Source organism: Medicago sativa, chromosome 2, assembly GCF_051527215.1.
Source record: "Medicago sativa cultivar Bolivia chromosome 2, Bolivia_mono, whole genome shotgun sequence".
NCBI classification, from domain to species: domain Eukaryota; kingdom Viridiplantae; phylum Streptophyta; class Magnoliopsida; order Fabales; family Fabaceae; genus Medicago; species Medicago sativa.
In genome coordinates this window covers 69,023,931-69,042,515 of record NC_140750.1, presented here as the reverse complement: position 1 = coordinate 69,042,515, position 18,585 = coordinate 69,023,931, and the positions used below count along the sequence as shown (strand labels likewise).

The following is an 18,585-nucleotide window of genomic DNA, read 5'->3' as shown; positions in this document are numbered from 1 at the left end:
CAATGATAATGTTGTAAGAGCTGGGCGAGTTTACGACGAGGTACCTTACTCGGATGGTTTTCCCATGAGGGCTGCTTCAGAACGTTGTTTTAAGTGTGATATAACCTCTTACGTGTACCTGTTCACCCGTAAACCCAGCCAGGGTCCCCTTGAAAGGTTGTAGCTGTTCTGGGTCCAATCCCATCCGATCGAAAGTATCATAGTATAAAATGTCCGCCGAACTTCCTGGGTCGATCAAAACCCTCTTCACGTCCCACTTGAATATTTGCAGGGTAATAACCATGGGGTCGTCGTCATGGGGTATGACGTCCCGAAAATCTTTGGTAGTGAAAGAGATATCAGGTTCACGCCCGGAGGCTGGCGTTTCATATTCCTGGCACAACATTACCTGCCTGACGTATTTCTTTCGTGATGAACTGGATTCTCCACCCCCGGCGAAACCGCCTGAGATGGTGTTGAGAGTGTGTCTCTTTTCTTCGTTTGCTTTCTTCTCCCTTTATGTAACAATCCGCCCTGGCGATTATCTCATCCATGGAATCGGCGGGTTTCTGAGCAAGTGACTCGTTGAACTGTCCCGCCTTCAAACCATTTTGGAAGGCGCCTACAAATACTTCTTGGTTGGGGTTGATGACTTTTATGGTTGTATCATTGAACCTTGCCAAGTAGTCTCGCAAGGATTCATTAGGTCCCTGACGGACATTGAAGAGGCTGGTTGCGGGGACCTTGCGATGGCGGCTGGCGGAGAATTGCTGGATGAGCTTCCTTGTCATGTCCTGATAGCTGACGATAGAGAAACGAGGGAGATTCATATACCACCGTAGGGCTGCATCTGATAAAGTGCCCGCCAATAGTTTGCATTTGAGGGAATCTGTGGCTCCGACTACGGACATACGAGTGTTGAAGGCCGTAATATGCTCCATAGGGTCACTCTTCCCGTTGAAGACGGAGAGGTGAGGCGGTTTGAAGTTCTCTGGAACTGGCGCTTCCCAGATCTCGGCGGACAGTGGTTGCGGTTCTGGATCGTCCATCTCGCCGTGATTCAATTCCTCCTTTTCTTCCTGCTGTTTCTGCTGCATGGTTTCCATCGAGGCTTGCAGGGCATCGTTGTGCTCCTTCAGTTGAGCGAGTTGGGTTCGCATAGACTCTAGTTCTTCTTGCGTTGCCATGATGGGAGGCTTTTCTCTAGATCGTACGTGAGGTGCGATCTAGGTTGGTGAAAGAGGGTAGGGTTTTCAAATCGCAAAAGGTTTTTACGGTTTGGATGCTTTTTGGTTTCAAGGTCTCGGAATCGCGATTTGCGATCCAGAGAGATCGTGGTCAAGGTTAGTTTTACCTCTTCCCACAGACGGTGCCAACTGTACTTGCAAAAAGACGGTAAGGATTATAGGGTTGTGAATCGTATATTAGGGTTTGGACTGAGGATTAGATGCCCTGGGAATGCTCCCAAGAGTGGTATTTATAGCCTGTCGTGGGCTCGGGCTTTGGTTACTTGGTTTCCAAGTAACAGGGGTATTTACGTATTTATGTGAGCTTTAGGCGGTTTCTAGAAGGCCAACAGGTCGGCGCCTTTAGCAGAGCGCGCCAGGGCCTGGGGGGTCCTTCTAGAGGGCGCCCATGCCCTTCCAGAGGTCTTACGCCCTTTAAGGAGGTCTTGGAGTCCTTATGGAGGTCCTCTAAGACCCTAGGAATATCATGACGGTCCACAGCCCCCCAAGCACAAGTCTTGGGGCAAGGCGAAGTGATGATGACAAGGGAATGAACCTTCTGGAGGCCATTAAGTCTTTCTAGGAATATCATGACGGTCCAAAAATATAAATTTAATTTTTAATAATACTTCATTATATCATATCTTGATTGTCAATTTATATCTTGATCATGTCGGACCTAGAGATCTCTGGATAGTGGTGTAGAGTGGCTTTTGAGTGTAGGACCTTTATCGATAACAACCTTCCTCTTCAGAAGGGGACGTACATGCACACATTCTAACGGACAAGTCATAAGGCGTTGTGGGTGATAGACGTATCCAGTGTAAAAAAAGAGTGTACCTAGACAAATGCCACGAGTTAGCATTTATATGATAGGTTTAGGTTTTGGTCCTCAGATCGTTACACCTAGACAGTTATCCTTGAGGGATACTTGCGATTATATCAGAGGGAGCCAACATTGGAGTAGGTCCTAAACAGTCCAGGTCTCTTCATGAAGCCTTGATTCAGTTATATTTAGGATGAGTTTGTATTATGCTTTGCTTGCATATAAGCTTTGAAGGATACCCAGATCTAATCAAGGATTCAGTCTTGGTATAGTCCGAAACAGTTGCCCCCAAACTATTATCTGATGGAGTCAAATGAAAGTCCGATCTGTAAGTCTGTTGAGGATTTTAGAGGAATTGTTTTTGTTTGTTTGGCATGATTCTAAAAGGCTATGAATTCTACATGTTATCATATATGTTAGCCTATGAGCTTAAACACTTGACTTTTTTTTTATATGTGATTGTCCAATTATATGTTAGCCTTTGAGCTTAAACACGTGACTTTTTCTTGATGTGTGATTGTCCAATCATATGTTATTTACTTCAAAACTTGCATTTATTTTTAATGATAATGCATGTGATTTTTACATTACACAGAGACAATTTGTTTTCCACCACGAGCCTTCTTAACCACATCGTGCATAATCTATACTTTGCTAGCCCTTTGAGCATGTTTCTTAGAAAAATTATTTTTATGTTATTGACAGGCAAGGTGGTTGTATTTTATTAATAATCCAAACATCAATACTAAGTGTAATATTTCTCCCAATTCAAGACTGGTTGGTGGTGGATGTTCTATATTAGGTTTGATTATTGCTTTACCTCTTCGTCAGATACAATCCTTGTTTCTTCTTCAAAGGTGAGCTATAATGGTCTTTAATGGAAGAAAATAAGGCGGAGAATGAGGGTGTGATGGAGGTGGAGGTTAGGGCACCAAAATTAGGTATAAATGCAACTCCCTTGGCTTAGTATTGTCTATTTTATAAAGTATTTTTTTTATCATTTTCTCTCTCCTTTTTGTGTCATACTTTGTCCTTTAGCTCGTAAAACAATATTGGGATAAAGCAAGGGTCCCATGCGCTCTTAGAATGGCAATGGAAAACATCTGCGCAAAGTTCTAATCAAGTCATTAGCGCAAGCGATTCCAATATATTCTACGAGCAAATTTCTACTACCAACTACGTTGGGGGAAGAGATGCAAAGGATGATTAATTCGTTTTGGTGGGGATTAAATAGGAGGCAAGGAAAAGGGATCAATTGACTCAATTGGGATAAATTAACAACGAGGAAGGAGTATGAAGGTATGAGTTTTAGACACTTTTTTTGCTTTAATTTGGTTGTGCTAGGGAAGCAAGGTCGGAAGCTCTTGACTAACCAAGATGTTATTGTTGCTCGCATATACAAATTTAAATATTTTGCAAAAACTAATTTTTTAGGGGCTCGTCAAGGCCACAACCCAATTTCTATTTGGTGTGGTATCTTTGCTTCACATGTACTAGTTAGAGGAGGTCAGAGGTGGATAAGTGGTAATGGTAAAAGCACTGCAGTTTGGACATATCCTTGGCTAAGGAAGGAAGGGATTCATTTGTTTCAAGTTAAAAAGTGGAAGGAATGGAAATCATGAAGGTTGTAGATTTGGTGAATATAAATGGTGCAAGCAAGAATTGGGGGCTGATTGCAGGAACTTTCAATGAGCAAGACATGGAGGCTATTTTGAAATTGGTGTTGCTGAATCGAGAAAAGGAAGACAAGCTCATTTGGAAGTTCAACCATAAAGGAAACTACACAGTAAAGTCCACATATATATATGCAACGAAAACACTTGTTGATAATGAGGAATATCAAGTACCGGGGGAATGGCGAAAAATGTGGTGGATGAAGATTCCGCAAAGGATAAAAGTTTTTATATGGAGGGCGTTGAGAGGAGTGCTTCCCACACGTATGCATCATCAAGATAAAGGCGTGTAGTGCACAAGCAGATGCCCTTTTGCAAATTATGAGAATGAATAACATGTTTTCATTGGGTGCGGAGAGGCAAAAAAAATGTTTGGCTAACAACTGGATTGTGTGATTTAATTAATTAAAGACATTGTTGTTGTTGCTGCGAGTTTTACAGACTGTATTTTTTCTTTGTTATGTAGGCTAACAAATGAAGAGAACAATGATATGGCTATGATGCTTTGGAGTGTATGGCGTCGTCGTAATGATAAAGTATGGGATGGTGAATTAAAGCAAATTAACATAGCGATTTAGCTTGCACATGCGAAGAAACAGACCAACAATATCTTTGTAGAATCATCAACAACAAACAACAACTTGGCATTTTGTTTGAATTCCAATGCCACACGAAGGTGTTTTGGGATAGTTATGTGCATTCAGAATTACCGTGGACATTTTATAAAGGCAGCCACAACTTGGCATGAAAGCAGCCCTCCCCCAAAAGAAGCGGAAGCAGTAGGATTACATGATGCGATTTATTGGCTTGGTCTCACTACTACAAAATACCCCCTTTAATAGCACTCATTTTAGAGTTTAATAGCGCTTATGAAGCGCTAAGAAAGCCCCCGCTATTAAAGGTCAGAATCCTATAATAGCGCTTTCTAAGCGCTATTAAATAGCAACGTTTCAATAGCGCTTTCAAAAAGCGCTAATAAAGCCTCATTTTTGTGCTATTTTTAACTAATGTTTCTTAGCTTTTTACGGAAAGCGCTATTACATAGCAACGTTTCAATAGCGCTTCCAGAAAAGCGCTGATATAGCCTTATTTTTTGTGCTATTTTTAACTGATGTTTCTTAGCGTTTTACACAAAGCGCTAATAAAAGTCCCTATTTTTATTTTATTTAATTAAATGAAATCTACAGCCAAAAACATTATAATAAAATCCTGATCAGACAATACAACAATATACTGATTAGAAAGACTAGTAATCCATTAATCCATTGATAGAAATAAACACTAGTAATTTGTTGATCGGAAACTTAATTACAAATGTCATAAATATTAATCAATCCTAAATGACATCTAATGTACACTTGCATAAAAATGGAAAGTTCGTGCACAATACATATATATGAAAAGCACCCACAACCACAAAAAAAAAAAAAACAAACATTGAGAGGACTCGTGACAAGCGATCCAAATTACTCAATAGATCTACCTCGAGCATATTCTCCTGTGTCGTATGGAATGAAAAATTAATCAAGTATCATTCTATTTCTAGCATAGCCAACATTTTAAAATAACTCAAAGGATACTAAAGTGCATATATAATCCACTAAAAGAATCTCAGTTGACAAACAATACAATACAATACAATACATCCAGACATTATGTAATTCATTGTTTGTCTATTAACCTGTGAAACTATCCAGTTCCAATACAAAAATTCCAACAACCTAATCTTGTGAAATCTAACTTAATTTTTAACATTCAGGCATAACAACTATTTCAAATTACATTAAAAACGAAAAGGATGAAAAAGAAAAAGAAACTCGATCACTTATATAGTTGGCCATGAAGGAACAAGGAACAAGTATATAAAATCAAAGAGACATAAGGCCATTAGGCCTAGTGGTGATAAATTTCAAAGAATTCGGACAGGTGATGTTTTATAGTAATATAGGATGCTAGCACATGTGTTTTATCTAACATAGAAAAATAGCAAGTCCCACATCGGAAGGTTATCTAACATTGTGAGGTAAGTAATTATATAAATACGGACAACACATTCTGCCTCTAACACACCTGTTCACTACCAAGTGTACTGCAGTACGTTAAATTGGTGGGCCAGATAAATTAGTCTAAATTTTTACATTGTTTGTTGGTGATTGTACGGTTCTCCGGTACTCACTTTTCAGTGAAATTCATGTGTGAATTATCACGTACCAATATGAAAACGAATTGCGATTCGGTTAGAAAGAGAATTAAGAATGTATACCTTTAAAAATATATTCACCAAAAGCGCGATTGAGCGGTAGGGTGGGATAAGTCGAACATCAACCAGTGAACCGATACAAGGTGATCTTTTTGTGACCAATTCGTTGCTCTGTAAATGATGAAACAATACACATTATTCCCCTATAACAACAAGTAACATACACTCAAATATGGGACAAAAAGAAGAATGCAAATGGAAAAATATATAAGCTTGAGTATCAATCAATGGTAACAAACATGAAAGCACACAAATGAAATGCATTCCTGAAAATCGGTATCCAGTGCCACATATCTAATATGCTCTTAACTATTCTGATTGTTCTAGATTCGACTATCTAAATCGAAGCCTTGTAATACAATACCCATTTTCTTAGTTAGAGTCTACCCGAATCATAACAATATACATATATGTATTCAGTATAACTCTCTTGACATGTATGAGATATTGGTTGTGTCCATGTTAATATACATTCAAAAGACTTTATTAGTGTTGAAGGTGAGATTGGGGAAAGTTATATAAAAAAACTAATTAAAAATCATTTGTAGTGGTCTGGAATGGAACTTTTGAGTTTTAGAGGTGTGGTAATAGTTGGTTCGACATTCCTGCACAACCACTTGAAGGTAATCAACATTTTTCTACAGCTAAACACAATTTTTCTATCAGCCAAGTTTATAGCAAAACAGTCCCCACCACCAATCAATTCAATAAGTCACGTCTCTTAAATTGGTAAACTAACATAAACACAATCAATCACACATATCATGGGGAAAATCATATATCTAGCATACAATAATTATAAGTTAAATTTTCTCACTTTTCACACAAAACAACCCCAAGGTGGGTTCTAAACTATAAGGAACTCACCTCGATAACTTGAATTCTCAAAAACAACTTATGCTCAGCTTAAAGCTTGCGCCAATTCTTATATCTTCTGCGCTATGTTGTTCCGCGCCCAACCTTTATGTCCAGCTCTTTCAAGCATTCAAGAACCTCCATAAAATTAGGGTAACTTACTTAGGCGATATTCCTGCCCTGAACTTCTCATGTGCCATCTCGAATAGCTCCCGTACATAAAAACCCGCAGGGTCCACACCTGAAATTTCCAGCATCAGTACCCTCAACTTCAAATGCATTTTCTGAGCTTATTATCGATCAGTTCTATATAACATTTATATCTAGATCGAAGGGAATTGCGTTAGGATTCTAAAAATTCAACAACCGTGCGAAACAGAATTACAGGACGAAAGTTATGACCTAATTACCACCTGTATACCCATACGAATTTCTACTCAAATTCCACAAAGCTCAAGTACAATCACTTTTAGTAATAATAACCCATTATATTCGATAGTCCAATTTCATCACTAAATTCCAAACATTAATTCCAGTTTATTTTGTATAAAATTGAAGCTTAAATTGATAAAGTCACCTTATCATTTGCAAATAACCCACTGATTGTTGAACACGAGTTCCCCAATTCTTCAAATTCTATTCCAATCTTTCTTGTCCTCTACCAAAACTTCAATCCAAACTCTTAGTGATCCAAACACATACTAACTGAGCATCCAAATCCCACATACACAGTCCATAGTAATTAAATTAGAGAACTGAAATTTGGAAAATAAAAATGTTAAGGGTTCGGTTAAGTGAGAGGGGAAAGAATTTTCTTCTTACCTTGGTCTACAATTCCAAGTTTTGTCATTCACTCTTGACTTCAACCCAACATGTGCAACCCATAATAAGTGATGAGCTAAACATGTATGAAGTTTTAAAGCTTAAAGCAACTAAATTCCAGAACTGATGTAGGTGGTGGTGTGGCTCAGTTTTGGAAGGAAAGGGGAGATTCAAACTTGTTTTACGACTGAAATGATATGAGGATCACGATGGTTTCATTGCATATTAATTTTGAGTAAGTGAAAGTCAAGAAGGATGATATTGATTGTTGGGGTTTGAGAGGCGTGTGGTACAACAGAGAAAGGAGGGGAAAGATGCTTCTGCAAGAGAGAGAAAGAGAGGATAAGAATGAAATAGAAAAGGGAAGCTTGGCTATTTAAATAATCCTTGTGTAATCTTATCCGCCTTTTTTTCTTTCTTCATAAAACCAAACAATAGCGTTTGTAAAAACGCTATCTAAGCCCCCTCCATCTATAGCGTTTTCTGAAAAGCGCTATTAGTGTGAACCAAAATAATAGCGTTTGCAGAAGAATGCTATCTAGTCCAAATTTTAACAAGTTTTTCTTAGCGCTTTCTGAAAAGTGCTATAACAGGTCTATGAGTTGCATTTTTAATAGCATTTATCCAGAAGCGCTATTGAAATTGTGCTATTAAAAGCCAAAATTGTGGTAGTGTCTATAAGGACCATCAAAGGTGCATATAGAACTAGATTGCCAAGTAGTGGTTGATAACATAGTTGATGGGAACAACAATCAAGCGAAGTTTGGTAATATCATATCCGAATATCAGTCGCTTTTACAACAATATCATAACTTTAAGATAAGTTTTGTTAGGAGACAAACTAATATTGCCGCTCATACTCTACCGGTGTGTCAAGATTGTATCCTAGTCACTAAATTTTTGATTTGATTCCATCTTATATTAAAATTATTGTGAGAAATGAAATAATATGGGTTTTTGACTATAAAAAGAAACTAGTAACACATAATAATTGAGTAACTAATCAAATAACACTAACCGAAGAATATTTTTTCCTCGTGAGCTTAGCTCTATGCTCGTAAGGACAATGTATAGTATATGAAAGATCCGCGGTTCAAACTCCGGCCACCACTAACACTTTTCAATGGCAAAAAAGGAGATTTTTTTTTAGTTAATTTTTTTTTTTGGTGGTGGTCGGGATTTGAACCCCTGACCCTGACCTTGCATATATAATGCATTGTCCTTACCAGCTGAGCTAAGCTCACAAGGACTTTTTTTTAGTTAATTAATCCTTTGGTTTTTAGGGAAAATAGATTTTGATAATTCGGAGTTCGATCGGAAGGTATGTAAACTATGACAAAGAATCAAACCACACATGCTCTTGAACAATTTATATTTGGTGAGAACTCATTAATCACTTGAACGCAATGTCTTATTTAAAAAAGTTATACAATACTATATTAATATTTACCAAAATAATGATTCTTTTTAGACCTTTTTAAAGATCCATATATGACAAATTCGTCAACTACATCCTTTATAATTTACATATAAATAATTATTTTATAAAAACAATGAACAATTTGAGATATGATAAATAGTAAAAAATTAATAAAATGTAAACTTTATTTTTTTGGGTTATGCTAACTAGTGTCCTCAATGTCCTAAGGACACTAGTTAAAGAAACAAAAAAAAGGTAAGTTTGTATTGAATTCAGCAATTTTTTAACTTTTAAAAAGTCAAATCTACCACTTTTCACAATTTTCTAATATTACACAATTTCTAAATTTATCCTATTAACCAATGCCCTAAGGGCACTCTTTAACATTTCCCTATTTTTTTAGGGAAATGTTAACCGGTGCCCCGGGGCACTAGTTAAGGAATAAATGTGGTAAATATTATATTGAAACTTGTGTTGTCAACTCCTCGAAAGCATAAAAAGTGTTGTTTTTATTTTAAAATTTCCTTTTTTTAGTTTCCTTAACCAGTGCCCCGGGGGCACCGATTAACATTTTCCTTTTTTATAAGTAAACTTTATGTTACTCCCTCCGTCCCGCAATAGATGACCCATTTGTAAATGTGCAATTTTGACCTAACTTACTTTGACCGTATTTTTCTACTAATGTACAAAGATAAATAATATCATATAAGATGTCGTTAGATTCGTCTCGATGAGTATTTTCAAAATATCAAATTTTCATAATTTTTTCTAATATATTATTCAAGATATTTAAGCTTAAAGTTATGCATTGTCATGTTTAATAAAGTCAATTGTGTCAAATATTATAGGACAGAAGGAGTATTCTTTGAGGCCACCCAACACACATTAAATCTGGGCCACACAACACACATTGCCATTTGCATCTGGGCCACACAACACATCCATGCGTACATTTGTGTGACCCAGATTTAATGTCACGGTGACATTATGTCACCCAAGTATTTTCCCCAACCCACCAATGAATCAATTCTCTAATACACCATTAATCCAACCAATCACAATACAATTCAAATTCTATTAGCTCACACCTTTTCTATTTTTGGATATACAAATAATAATTTTTTATTTATCTTCCCTATATAAATAACGAATTGTCGAAACCAAAAACACTACACAAAACACAAGAAGAAAAAATTGAAAAAACCTCAAGAAAATGAATCGCCATCATCATAGTAGGGTTAGTTTAGTCTTATTAGACACAAATCGTTTCATTATACACCCCCCTCTTTCTCTCTTCTCTCTCTTACATTACCCTTTCTCATTCTTCAACCCAAAATCAAAATCAAATTTCCACCAAATCAAAATCAAAATCAAAATCAATCAAATCATATAAATCAAAATCAAATCTCACATTTCTCAATTCGTATCATCAAATCTCATCATTATTCCCAAAAAAACCCTAATTGTTTTTTTTTTTTCGTTTATTTTTTTTCCCTTTTTTAAACCGAAAAAATTAAAGTTGAATCCTTTTCATTAAATTTTTCGCGATTAATTTGGGGGGTTCTATTTTGGTTATCATATATAATCATTCTATGGCGAAAGGAACCGATTCAAATGAGTTTATGGTTCTTTCTAGGGTTAGAACAGGTTTGAAACGAGAGTTTGCGTTTGCAATGAAGGCTCAATCTGAGATCGATGGTTCGTTGGGTCGAACCAGGGGTGGTAGTAAGAACCGTAATGAGGGTCCGGTTCTGGAAACGCCGGTTGGGAAAAGGGTAAAAAAAACCGGTTTGGATGATGTTGTTATGAGTGAGGAAGAGGCTAAGAGTGATGTTGTGGATCTTGTTAGCGATGAAGAGGTTAAGAATGTTGAAAGGGAAAATGGGTTTTTGTCAAAATCTGATATTGATGTGAAGAGTGATGTGGTTGATGAAGAAACCCTTTTGAAGGAAGAAGAAGAAAAAGTTGTGATTGTGAATGAAATTGAAATGGAAACTGTTTGTGAAATCAAAGATGAAACCCTAGAGGATAAGGGTACCCTTTTGGAGGAAAAGGGTAATGTTGGTGGAAAAAGGAAAAAGAGGGTGTCGTTAGAAAAACCAGTTAGGAGGTTTACAAGGTCAGCATTGAAGGAAAAGGAAAAGGATGAAGAAATCAAGGATAACGATGTTGTTGTTGGAGTTGATGTTGATGATGTTGTTGTTGGAGTTGATGAAAGGGAAAATGGGGTTTCTGGGGTTTCGCCGGCTACGGTGACTCCGACTCCGATGAAATTGGGCAAGTCTGGTAAGAGGTTTCCTGTCAAGTTGAAGGATCTTCTGGCTACTGGGATTCTGGAGGGATTGAAAGTGCGATATGTCAAGGGACAGAAGGTATATTGTTTTGAAATTATTTGATTTTGGTCTGGTTTGTGAAATTGTGAATGATGTTAGTTTTTTTTTTCTTCTTGTGGTGCATTAGTGTGATATGAGTTTATTCGTGAATGATGTGTAGGCGCGTAAACCGGGAGAAAAGGATTTACAAGGTGTGATCAAAGATTCGGGAATTTTGTGCTTTTGTGGGAGTTGTAAGGGGAAACAGGTAAGTCAATGGAGGGCTGGTTATTGTTTGTTTGTTTGTGTAGGTTTAACATCTAGTAGGTTAGTAATGTGGTTATTTTCTATTTGTTGTTTTTTGTTGAGATTAGGTTGTCTCGCCGACTGTTTTTGAGTTGCATGCGGGTAGTGCTAATAAACGTCCTCCGGAGTATACTTACCTTGAGAATGGAAAACTCCTTCGAGATGTCATGAATGCCTGTTCGAGTCTTCCGTTGGACACATTGGATAAAGTGGTCCAAATGGTCCTGGGTGATTTCATTATGCAGAAATCTAATATCTGTTTCAATTGCAGAGGTTTGAAATGCACACACTTGCTTTCCTAGCTGTGACACTATGTAATTTGCAATCCTGTTGATTAAACATGTAATTTTGATGAACTGTTTGTAGGGTCAATTTCTGAATCTAACAAGGGTGAGTCAAAACTAGTATGCAATCCATGCATGGAGTTGAAAGAGACTCAAACTAGCCAACTTCAAACAGCAGCAACATGTAGTAAAAGTATTACCCCCGTAGTTCAACCAAGGTATGTTTTTTATTTGTTATCAATGTTGAATAGTCGCTATAGTGCAGCAGCATCTGCACAAACCACTATTATTCTGCAGTGCGCTATTTAGTACAAAATTTTGTCACGTTGCGGATATAGCCGCTGTCACACTGTTGCATAGCGGGATTTGAACATGCCACTATTTTTCATTTTGTTATGTATAACATATTGGGTATATTGTGGTACATTCTAAAAATTTAAAATAAGAACGTGCTTCATGGTTAAATTCATTCTAAAAAACATTGTAATGACATAATGTTTGTCGGCCATTTTAGATTCTTACTGCTACCTATGCTAAAATCAAAAGGCTCATTATCTTTTATTGTTTTATTTAACGTTACTTTCACTTGTGTGTACTCTGGTGCATGCTCATGTGTACCGTGTGATAAACGAGCATATTACTTGCTTGTATTTGAATACACATAGTAGGCATGCTGTGTGATTTATCAAAGTTCACTGGAATCATAGCATATATGACGAGTGATCCTACTATTTCAGATCACTAGAAACGGTAGTACTTCCAGAGTTATTAAATACTGAGACGGTGGTTCAGAAGTCATCGAACACTGAGATGGTGGTTCCAAGCTCATCAAACACAAATATGGTTCGAGAGACATCATCAGACACAAATATGATTCCAAAGGCATTGAATAATGGCATGAAGCAGAGTGCATCTGGCAAGAGTCGGGGAAAAATAACTAGAAAGTATGTCTTTTAAGCACTTAATACATTTGGAAAAAATTAGAATTTCCTGATTTATATGTATATTATGTATGAATTTAAATTTTTCTTTTTATTGAACCTATTTTGGTAGGGATCTACGGTTGCATAAGTTGGTATTTGAAGAAGACGTATTAGAAGATGGAACTGAAGTTGCTTACTATTCTCATGGAAAGGTAGCTTTGGTTAAAGATGGGTTCAGCTTTACCTTGTTTTATGACTTTCATCTTTTCTGATTGTGCTTTTGTGTTGCGTTCAGAAACTATTGGTCGGTTACAAAAAGGGATACGGAATTTTGTGTACCTGTTGCAGTACAGAGGTTAGTGCCTCTACGTTTGAAGCTCACGCTGGATGGTCATCTCGACGCAAGCCGTGAGTTCTTGTTTAAATTCTTTTATCAGATCTGTAGGGTGTATTTGTCTCGTCTAACTAGCTTTGCATTTGATTGCTTATCATATTCCCAGTTTTATCTTTTTCTTTGACGAGCAAATATTTTGTGCATTGTATTGATATTTTTAAATTCAGGTAAAAGTAACTTCATTAATATTCTTGCAAACCAGAAACAGTTAATTAGACAGTAAATGATTCAATGGAAAATATTGGAAATGCTTGTATATTATTGAAGAAAAGTAGAAGAAAATACTCTCCCTAACCACCCATGGAGCTTTGCTCCTCAGAGATCGTGGAATTCTCTGCTTAGCAACAGAACTTTTCATGCGTCTCTCATCTCATGGCCTCCGCCTATAACAGAATTTCTACTCATTCATTAGTCATTACTGTTTCCCTTCTCTCTCTGTACTTTTCCTGGCTTCATATTATTCCTCACAAACTCTCCATTGGTCCTCTTTTGATTGTTCAAGCCCACTTCATCAGGGCCTATCAAATATATTGTTATTGTTATAGAGAAAAAATATTAAAAATTAAAACTGAAATAGGAATTTTTTTTTTTTTTTGGTTACAAAATAGGAATCATTTAAAATCAATATACAGGATTTTACTGTTGAGAAATGAGAGTAACATGTGAAAAGCAACATTTTATTCAGAATCGGGAAAGGGGAATACAACCACTAATTGTGGATTTTTTATGTGTGTCTGCCTTTGAATCTCTAAATTTTAGAGATTGATTTTTTTGTTATTTTCTCTCTTTCCCCATTTCCCATTTTCTAGGTCTCGTTGATCTTTCTTTTTCATGAATTGATATGTGCTGTTTTGCAAAATTAACCTTCATTTCCTTGTTTAACATTGAGTTAATGTATTGCAGTTACCTGCACATATATACATCTAATGGAGTCTCACTACATGAGCTGTCCCTCTCTCTATCAAAAGATCGGAGATTTTCTGCTAGTGATAATGATGACCTTTGCAGTATATGTCAAGATGGAGGGGATCTTTTGTGCTGTGATGGATGCCCAAGGGCTTTTCACATAGGTGAACATCGTTTGTTTCTATTGTCTAGTTGATTTGTTTCATATCATATATATAATTATTTTGACTGGGTTTAGTTTCTAACATGGTTGTTTAGTACTCCCTCCAGACTCTACTATAAACAAGAAAAAGCCTGAATATGTAGTAGTCAATAGCGGCCATTAGCGCCGCTATAGCGGCCGCGCGGTGCGGTGCCGGAGCGCTACGCAACAAGCCATAGCGTTGCGGTGTGAGATAGCGGCGCTATAGCGGCGCAACACTTCGTAGCGGTTTTGCGGTTTAGAACCGCTATTTCATTTTAAGAGAAAATACAAAATTGTCCTTGGTTTAAAAAAAACAAGGGTATTTCTGCAAATCTTCCTCTGCCTTTCTGTAAAACTTTTTCACCTCTGCTGTAAATCTTCCTCTACTTTGTCGCTTTTGCTCTGTTATTCTGTTATTTTTTTGTTTAACAATCTCAAAACTCTGTTGTCCTGTTACTTTTTTGTTCTAGTTTTCTTTGTTATTATGGATTCCAAACTCCATTCTGCTCTCTCTGTTTCTGTTTGTAGTTTGTACAAACAATCCTCTGTTTTGTTCATATAAAACTCTATTCTGCTCTCTCTGTTTCCTTATTTTTGTTGTTTTTGTTTTTATGAAATAGCGGTCATAGCGCTATGCGCTATCCCGCTATAGCATTTTTAGGGTCGGCCGCTACGCGCCGCTATCCGCTATTAACTAAATATAAGCAAATGCCAACTAATTTATCCACATCTAATGTTTGTGTTCCAAAAACGCCCTTAAATGAATTCATTAATGTTATAAGAAGATAGCCATTGTTGTAAGGGGTAGGTTTGTGAATGTATTCCTTTTTCTATTTCTACATCAAATGAAGCAAATTTAATAAAAAAAGCCTAAATTTGTTGGCCTTAAATCTAAGCAAATTTGAACTAGTTCATGTTTATCAACATTTACTTTTTGTATTCCAAAAATGCCCTTAAATTAAGTCATTAATGTTGTGAGAAGCTAACCATTATAGGTAGGGGTAGGTTTGTAAATGTATTCCCTTTTCTACAATAAACCAAGAAAATTAAATGCTTTTAATCATCCTTAATAAATGTGAGTAGGAATTTTTGCTTATAATTCAGTCCAGAGAGAGTACCTACATCTCTGCACCCTGCCAAATGAGTTATTATCTGTATCATTAATTATATCAATTGTCGTATGTCATTAAAGTAATAAACAATTATAATTGAAGAACAAATTGTTACTGATTCAAATTTTGAATTTTCCCATATTTTATTGAATCTCCACTCTTGATTCAAGCTTTAAGTTTGATGAATGGTAATTCGTAAAAACAATTGGAGAAGATATAGAATTATATGAATGTTTATTTCTCTGCAACTTTGACTTTAAGCTGACATTGCGTTTTGTTGTTCTCAATTGTATGAATGTGTCAATTTCAGATTGTGTTCCTCTGCCATGCATTCCCAGTGATTCTTGGTATTGTAAATATTGCCAGACTAATTTCCAAATGGAGAGTAATGCACAACGTAATGCGAATGCTCTGGCAGCTGGAAGGATTGAAGGCATTGATCCTTTAGAACAGATAAACCGACGATGCATTCGCATTGTCAAAAGTGTAGCTGTCGACCATGGGGGATGTGCCTTATGTGGGTAATGCTCTATTCTACATTTCATCCTTTGTACACATCATTTGTAATCTTATATTCCTATTTCTCTTTTCTACTTTTATCTTTTATGCTATGCTTTGTGACATATTTCTGGACTCGATTCTTGTAGTGCTTCCATTTCCCTTCAACTTTGCCTTCTATTTTTTTAATTTGCTTGTAGCTTTGTGACACTCAGTTTACTGATATTTTTGTTATAATGTACAGATGTCATGATTTCGTTAAAATATTTGGTCCTCGAACAGTAATTATTTGCGATCAGGTATTGCCTTACGTGAATTATAGACCGCCAACCCTTTTTTGTCAACTGCTTTTATTGATATCACCATTGGTTTATTTGAAGCACTGATTAACGTGTTCTTGCAGTGTGAGAAGGAATATCATGTTGGGTGTTTGAAGGAGCACAACATGCAGAATTTAAAGGTCTCATAGTTTCTAATTCTTTTAATTTTTGATTGAAATTTGTTTGCTTTTTGTTGACCTGGGGTTATTTTCCAGGAGTTGCCTGAAGGGGATTGGTTCTGCAGTACAAGTTGCAGTCATATTCATTCTTCTCTAGTGAATTTGGTTGCTTCTGGGGAGAATAGTCTCCCAGATTCTATTCTAAGTTTGATAAAAAAGAAGCATGACACTGGCGTTAAAGGGAAAGGTGCAGACACTGGCGTTGAAGGGAAAGGTGCAGGCAATGTCATGGAAGAGAAAGTTGGAGACACTGGCGTCGAAGAGAAAGGTGGAGACACTGGCGTCGAAGAGAAAGGTAGAGACACTGTTGAAGAGAAAGGTGGAGACACAGGTGTTGAAGTGAAAGTTGCAGACACTGGCCTTGAAGAGAAAGCTGTAGACACCGGCGTTGAAGAGAAAGCTGTAGACACCGGCGTTGAAGAGAAAGCTGTAGACACCGGCGTTGAAGAGAAAGCTGCAGACACCGGCGTCGAAGAGAAATGTGGAGACACCGGTGGTGTTGAGAAAAATGTAGACACTGGTGTTGAAGAGAAAAGTGTAGAAACTGGGGTTGAAGAGAAAGGTGTAGTCACTGGTGTTGATCCTGAAATTAAATGGAGGGTTCTGAACTGGAAGTTAGTTGCCTCAGGTGAAAATAAGCAATTGTCTGATGAATATAGGCAAGTGCTTTCGAAGGCTGTTGCCATCTTCCATGTGAGTATATTTATGTTTCTACCCCGTATCGGTTTTCTGTTTGTTCATCTACTGTGTTGATAATACTCCGGAATGAAGTGAAGAGTTGTCATTTAGATTTATTTTATGCTTCACTTGCTTACCTTTAAGAGCTGGAGTGTTTTGTCTACAGGAGAGATTTGATCCTATAGTTGATTCGTCTTCTGGCCGTGATTTCATTCCGACAATGTTGTTTGGGTAAGCATCAGTTGTTTTTTCTCTCTAGTTGATCTGTTGTTGTAACGATTATGGATGTTAATGAATTTGTTTTCTCTTATTGTTTTGACTTACACAGAAAAAACATCCGCGGGCAAGATTTTGCTGGAATGTACTGTGCAGTGCTCACGGTCAAGTAAGTGATGAGGGTAGAATGACTTTATCCAAATGCATACCTTGCTTCTTTTATAACCTGATTCCAGTTTCTTTTTATTTGTTTTCAGCCAAGTTGTTGTTTCTGCTGGAGTATTTCGTGTTTTTGGGCCAGAAGTCGCAGAACTTCCTTTGGTGGCGACAGTTTCTGAGTACCAAGGACAGGTTATTTAATTTACACGAGTTGAACATACCCTACTACTGTGCTTTTAAATCTGATTAATTTTTTACAATAAATATTCTTTAACTCAATTATACTGGTTTATTCAGGGTTACTTTCAATGCTTGTTTTCTTGCATTGAGAGACTACTTCAATCTCTAAGCGTGAAAAACCTTGTCCTACCGGCTGCCGATGAAGCTGAATCAATATGGACTAACAAATTTGGGTTTACAAAGCTCGAGCACGATGAGGTGTGCAATATTTTATGTTGTTTCCTAGTTATATTGTTTACTACTCGTTACACTAACTTTCTGTCGTCGTTATTACAGATCAACAATTACAAGAAGTTTTATCATATGATGATCTTTCAAGGGACCTCAGTACTACAGAGGCCTGTTCCGACACTACCAAGTACTTCTCAGGAGATTGTGTAAAGTTTTTAGAGGTCCTCTTATACAATGGCCTTTGTTTTGGGTTTGTTTTGATGGGTTGCAGAGCACACTTGTTTAGTCTGTACAGAGTGTTCTGCCTTTTTGGTGTACAGAAAAACAGAACCACCTTTGCTGATGATGCAATATTTTTGTAGCAAAGAAATGATATGGAGATTAGAATTAAAAATTGAGGAAACTACTAACTGACTAGGACATGGGAGAAGGGATATTGATTTACTATCCAAATTTTTGTTGATACAAATTCACTTATTAGCTGCCATCGAGCGGTTTTAATGCGATTCTGTTTTGAATCTGAAGAATTCGGCTTTTGTTCTTGGGAACATAATTTGTTGCACCCTTTGGTATTTTGATCTTGTAAATTCTTAACTTCGTTTGATATATAATATCTAAAGGGGTGAGCATTGTTAATAGTAA

At 36.9% G+C, this 18,585-nt stretch overlaps 1 protein-coding gene and 1 long non-coding RNA gene across 2 annotated transcripts; one reads left to right on the top strand and one right to left on the bottom strand.

Moving 5' to 3' along the window:
• Nucleotides 1-4,938: 4,938 nt before the first annotated feature.
• Nucleotides 4,939-7,991, bottom strand: LOC146950108 (uncharacterized). The gene is made up of 5 exons (XR_015025462.1): nt 7,642-7,991; nt 7,397-7,524; nt 6,832-7,060; nt 5,968-6,075; nt 4,939-5,202 (listed from the first exon to the last, which is right to left on the bottom strand). It is a non-coding gene; the product is annotated as an uncharacterized LOC146950108 (long non-coding RNA).
• Nucleotides 7,992-10,366: 2,375 nt separating this feature from the next.
• On the top strand, nt 10,367-18,585 carry LOC146950107 (uncharacterized). The gene is made up of 17 exons (XM_085746059.1): nt 10,367-11,433; nt 11,555-11,641; nt 11,748-11,952; nt 12,046-12,181; nt 12,701-12,907; nt 13,017-13,098; nt 13,182-13,294; nt 14,184-14,350; nt 15,793-16,003; nt 16,225-16,279; nt 16,384-16,440; nt 16,516-17,172; nt 17,324-17,388; nt 17,486-17,542; nt 17,631-17,724; nt 17,830-17,970; nt 18,049-18,585. Exons 1-17 carry the CDS (start codon nt 10,654-10,656, stop codon nt 18,151-18,153), a joined length of 3,219 nt encoding a protein of 1,072 aa, XP_085602185.1. The 5' UTR covers nt 10,367-10,653; the 3' UTR covers nt 18,154-18,585.

Coding starts and splice junctions, on each gene's coding strand:
- LOC146950107 (XM_085746059.1), top strand. CDS start 10,654: ATGGCGAAAGGAACCGATTCAAATGAGTTTATGGTTCTTTCTAGGGTT. Junction 16,280..16,383: donor CAGTAATTATTTGCGATCAG/GTATTGCCTTAC, acceptor GTGTTCTTGCAG/TGTGAGAAGGAATATCATGT. Junction 17,173..17,323: donor AGGCTGTTGCCATCTTCCAT/GTGAGTATATTT, acceptor TTTTGTCTACAG/GAGAGATTTGATCCTATAGT.